General features: G+C 41.9%; 1 protein-coding gene and 1 long non-coding RNA gene across 2 annotated transcripts in view; both read right to left on the minus strand.

The window, feature by feature from the left end:
- Window positions 1–2,072, minus strand: part of LOC117956521 — a 5,219-nt gene extending 3,147 nt beyond the window's left edge. The window contains exons 1-2 of the long non-coding RNA XR_004659305.1: window positions 2,062–2,072; window positions 1,591–1,595 (exon numbers count right to left, since the gene is read on the minus strand). This is a non-coding gene — a long non-coding RNA (uncharacterized LOC117956521). The remainder of the gene's footprint in view (window positions 1–1,590; window positions 1,596–2,061) is intronic.
- A 1,119-nt stretch (window positions 2,073–3,191) lies between these two features.
- Window positions 3,192–4,317, minus strand: LOC117956480 (gastrula zinc finger protein XlCGF17.1-like). The gene has a single exon (XM_034891565.1). It carries the CDS (start codon window positions 4,308–4,310, stop codon window positions 3,210–3,212), a length of 1,101 nt encoding a protein of 366 aa, XP_034747456.1. The 5' UTR covers window positions 4,311–4,317; the 3' UTR covers window positions 3,192–3,209.
- Window positions 4,318–5,514: the final 1,197 nt, after the last annotated feature.

The raw sequence follows: 5,514 nt of genomic DNA on the forward strand, positions 1-5,514 counted from the left end.
GGACTTTACACATTTTACCTCTTTCTAACACTACAAAGACCCTCTGCTAACACTCCTTTCTAAGAGACGCCATCTTGGACAAAGGGGGAAACTAGCCGTGGTCAGGACTACAGCTTCCGGTGCAGATCTGTTGGTGAGCTTCAAAATAAAAGTCCGGAAGTGTTTAAGACTTACTCAGAAATACAAAGAAGATTAATGATTAAAATACACTGGCAGCCAAGATGATATTTTACTGCCGTTAACATGTAGCTCTCATTTAAAATGGGCCGAAAGACGACAGATGGTCTACTTCTTTGTCCATCTGCTGCAAATAAAAGCAGAGGAGAAATCAGTCATCACAAAATCATCTGATAAGGGCTGTGATGGTTGGTTATTTGTGATTTAGAACAAAGTCACTACAAAGTAATCATAAAATAAGCTTTATTTCTTTTTCTCAACTGTACAATGACAAATTCAAGTAATTACAAAATATTAGTTCTTATGTTATGTTAATTGAATATAATAATAATGTATACTTTATTAGTCCCTCGAGGGGAAACTACAATTTACACTCTGTTATTACACATTACATAGATGCTCAGGTCCTGTAAATGCACTAATGGAGAGTTGTCAGAGTGGGAGGGGTGCCCATGGAATGGCACCCCGAGCAGTTGGGGGTTCGGTGCCTTGCTCAAGAGCACTGGCACCTCTCCAGCTACCAGTCTACCACCATACTTTGGTCCGTATGCGGACTTGAACCAGCAACCCTCCGGTCCCTAACCAAACTACCTGCGGACTAAACTACTGCCGCCCCCACTGTGATATGTTAAGCCCAGCACATTTCTATTACTTATGGTAATTGTTATGCATCGCTTCCTGGTCACGACCCAGCTCGTACCTGAACTGTCATGACCAGGGACACACCCGTGTTGACTGGCTTGATTTGAATTTAGAAAAGAATGATTGAACGCTGGTCAGATAACCAGGGCCCAACCCGGGTCACTGGTGTTAAAGAGATGCAAGTGCAGCAGAGAAAGAGCCTGTAGACAACAAGACAGTTATAACCTCCGGGGTATCGGAAGCAGTTACCACCAGCTCCTCTCTCACAACTCTCATGAAGCGGGGAGCCAAGATCAGAAAGGAGACCAACATGGAGACTCGGCATCATGGAGACTCAGGATCATGGAGACTCAGGATCAACTAGAGATGCAGAGCCAGAACCAAAGTAGACATCTCAAGAACAGTAGTCAGAGTAACAATGTAAACAACACTATCTTGTCAGAGATTCACTGTTATACTCAAACAGGTTTAACAGTCTTCCATATGTGACACATGTGGAAAGAGTTCAAGTACAATTCAGGTTTGAAGAAACACATGAGAATCCACACAGACGACCAAGCCATATTCTGGCAAAACATGTAGAAAAGATTTCAGACAAAATAGTGGCTTGCTGGTTCAATTGAGAAGCTACACAGGTGAGAAGCCGTATGTTTGCAAGAACTATTTTTAGTTCTGCTCGTTAGTTTTTGTTACTCTGATGAACCTGTGACGACAGATGACCAACACATTTATAGTTCCTGAGCTGTTTAGGCCAAGTAAATCTTTGGTCACAAATACTACACATGTACTGAGGCGGCTGTGGCTCAGTGGTAGAGCGGTTGCCTGCCAATCGGAAGGTATGTGGTTTGATCCCTTGTTCCTGCAGTCCCATGTCGAAGTGTCCTTGGGCAAGACACTGAACCCCAAGTTGCCTCCAGTGCTGTGCATTGGAGTGTGAATGTGTGTGAGTGTTTATCTGATGAGCAGGTAAAAGCGCTTTGAGTAGTCGTTAAGACTAGAAAAGATATAGAAATACAGCACATTTACTACAGCTGTATTTTTTCTCTCCCATGTGGATAGTCATGTGTCTTGTCAGATTGGTCCTAGGGCCAATCCTTACCCACAAAGAGAACAACCAAATGTATTTTCTCCACTATAAATTACCTTGTGTGTCTTCCGATGTGTCTTGGTCCAAAATCTTTTCCAACACTCAGAGCAGTTAAATGATTTGTCAATTTGACTCTGTGTCGACTGACAAGCAACACATTTATGTCGTCTCCTTCCAATCAACACTGTCATCGGTCTAAGGTTCAGAAGAGTCTTCAGTCTGGTCTTTAGTCTCTGGTTGTAAAAGTGGAATTTAGTTCCTGGTTGGTTCTGGTCCTCCACGGTCCATCAGCTTCTGTTTCTATGTGTTGAGTTTGTCTCTGATGAAGCTGTGAGGACTGAGCTTCCTCTTCATCATCTTCACTCTTCACAGGAACAGGAGTGAATGGGAACTTGGTGATATCAGCCTCCTCCAGCCCTTGAAGCTGGTCTCCCTCCTGACTGCTCCACAGGTCCTTCAGCTCCTCTTTAATGTATGGGGGGGGGGGATTCTGGCTCCGGCTGGTCCACACTGGAGCTACACTCCTTCTGCTCAGGAGGAACCTCTTCTTTAACCACTAACGGCCGCTGCACCGCTAAAGAAAACAGGAAACAGAATAAAGAAGGATTCTAATCAATAATGAAAAACTTTAAAAAAATCATATTTCTATCCAGGCATCTGGCTGGATTTTTTTTTTTTTTTATCTCTATAAATTTTATTCCCCATCTTCATATCTAAGCTGCCATCTAAGGCTAAACTTGGCGTCCTATATAGAAACCACTTTCACCCCTTCTGCCAACATCACTCTTATAAGGATGACCATTCTTACCATGTTTGATTATGGTGACACAATATACAGGGCTGCTTGAAATAGCACACGGTATGCAAACAAACACTGCAAATGCCCCATTAAACAAACTGTGCCTTTTATCCACTAGTCAACCAGCTACACATTTGTAACATTTCTCCCCTTCTTATTCACCCATGTACTGGTGCACATTTTTTAACTGTGTTTATGTAAAGCACTGTGAATTGCCCTGTTGCTGAAATGTGCCATACAAATAATGCTACAGTTGTTAGAAATAAAACAAACTAGAACTTAGACTTTTGAAGACGTCATTGTTAGCTTTGGGAAGTACTGATCCACATTTTTTTAGTCATATTCTGACATTTTAGAGACCAAACAAATAATCCATTAATCCAGAAAATACTCCACAGATTAATCGAGAATGTACATAATTGTTAGTTGCAGCCCTAAAACAAACCTGAGCTGCTGAATGGATTTTCTTCTTTTAAGCGGTCTTTGGTCACAACCACTGCAGCTTTATTGCTTAACCCCTGTGTGAGTTCTCATGTGTCTTTTCAGTTGTCCACTTTCAGTGAAAGCTTTACCACACACTGAGCAGCTAAAAGGTTTTTCCCCCGTGTGGATTCTCATGTGTGTCTGTAAATGTCCAGTCCGTGCAAAACCTTTCTTGCAGACTGAGCAGATGAAAGGTTTCTCTCCTGTATGAGTTCTCATGTGTCTCTTCAGGCTTCCCTTTGTTCCAAATCGTTTTTCACAATCAGAGCAACTCAATTGGTTCACATCTGCACTACATCTTGACTGATTTCTTGAAAAGTTTAACCCTGACTGAGGCTCTGCCTCTCGGTTCCCCTCACTTTGATCTTGATGAAGCTGTGACGACTGACGACATTTGTGTGTTTTGAACGGCGAATGCCAGGCAAATGTTTTGTGACAAACACTGCAGCTAAATGGTTTCTCTCCTGTGTGGATTCTCATGTGTGTCTGTAAATTTCCAATCCGTGTAAAACATTTCTTACAGACTGAGCAGCTGAAAGGTTTTTCTCCTGTGTGATTTATCATGTGATTCTTCAGACTTCCCTTGGTTCCAAATCTTTTACCACACTCAGAGCAGCTAAATGTTTTATCATCAGCATTACATCTTAAACCATTCACACTGCAGTTAAATTGGTATTCTCCTGTATGAGTTCTCATGTGTGTCTTCAGTTGTCCGTTTTCAGCGAAAGCTTTACCACATGCAGAGCAGCTGAAAGGCTTCTCTCCTGTGTGGATTCTAATGTGTTTTTTTAAACTTCCACTCTGCGTAAAACCTTTCTTACAGACTGAGCAGATGAAAAGTTTCTGTCCTGTATGAGTTATCATGTGTCTATTCAGACTTCCCTTGTGGCCAAATATTCTCCCACACTCAGAGCAGCTCAATGTTTTCTTACATCTTGAATCATGTTTCAGAGAGTTTAAAGCTGACTGAGGTTCTCTGGTCTCCTTCCAATCAGCACTGTCATCAGTCTCAGGTTCAGAAGAGTCTCCAATCTGGTCTTCAGTCTCTGGTTGTAAAAGTGGATGTGAGTTCCTGGCTGGTTCTGGTCCTCCACAGTCCTCTCCATCAGCTTCTGTTTCCATGTGTTGAGTTTGTCTTTGATGAAGCTGTGAGGACTGAGCTTCCTCTTCATCATCTTCACTCTTCACAGGGACAGGAGTGAATGGGAACTTGGTGATATCAGCCTCCTCCAGCCCTTGAAGCTGCTCTCCCTCTTGACTGCTCCACAGTTCCTCCTGTTCCTCTTTAATGTGTGGGGGGGCCTCTGGCTCCTGCTGGTCCACACTGGAGCTACACTCCTGCTGCTCCTCTTCAGCAACTATCTGTTCAATGTCTGAAATACAGAAATACAATTATTTATTCAATAATTTTATTTAAAATTTATTATTGTTTTTTTAAAGGTTTGAACAAAAAAGAGTTCCTTTCTGAGACTATGTTGCAGAGCCTACATTGTTGCCTTCGGAGCTTAGCGCTACACGAGATGATTGTAATTGGTTTAAAAAAATGCAAACAAGCAAGAGCGTATTTTTCAGATCATCATTTTTCGTATCCTTCTATTCCAGAATGCATTTGTGGTATAAAGAATTACAGAATTTTAGCATCTAGCAATGCAAGACTATCTTGAACATAACCTGTAGCGGCCAAATATGTTGGTTTGAGTAGCCAGACATTGGGTGTCGCTGTGCTTTCTTGTCTTCCTGCAGGGGGAGGGGGGGGGGGGGGGGGGTTCCTTAAAGCTGCATTATGTCTGATGCACAAAAGTAAGCTGATCCACTTTTCATGTTGATAAAAGCATTAAGATGAGACAAAATATTGGGACACAAAGAAATCAAGGGACATTTGGAATAGATGAAAATGTGACATTAATAAGTTAACTATGACATTAATGCAATTAATCGCCATTAATATTTGAATCCTTTGACAGCAGGGCCAAGAAGATCAATGTCCCCCTCCACTGCCCCAAAAAAGCCCAGAGTGAACTACAAGATCCATCTCAACCCGCACACTCTCTGTGTGATGCTGCAGACGTTTCAGGATAATTAAATCAGACAAAGAGACTGAGAGGATGTCTAGTTTGTCTGTGTTTTTGTGTCTTTACCTTCTTTTGTTTTTTTTAAATCCTCTTTTAAACATTGTATATTGATATAGTTTTATAGTGACTTTAAGGGCCCTTTTTTCAAGATTAGTTTTTGGGGCTTTTCCCTTTATTAAAGTAGTAACAGTGCATAAACATGAAAGGTGAGCGACATGCAGCAAAGGGACTCGAACCCGGGCCGCTGCAGGACT

The sequence above is a fragment of the Etheostoma cragini genome, chromosome 14, assembly GCF_013103735.1.
Source record: "Etheostoma cragini isolate CJK2018 chromosome 14, CSU_Ecrag_1.0, whole genome shotgun sequence".
NCBI lineage: Eukaryota > Metazoa > Chordata > Actinopteri > Perciformes > Percidae > Etheostoma > Etheostoma cragini.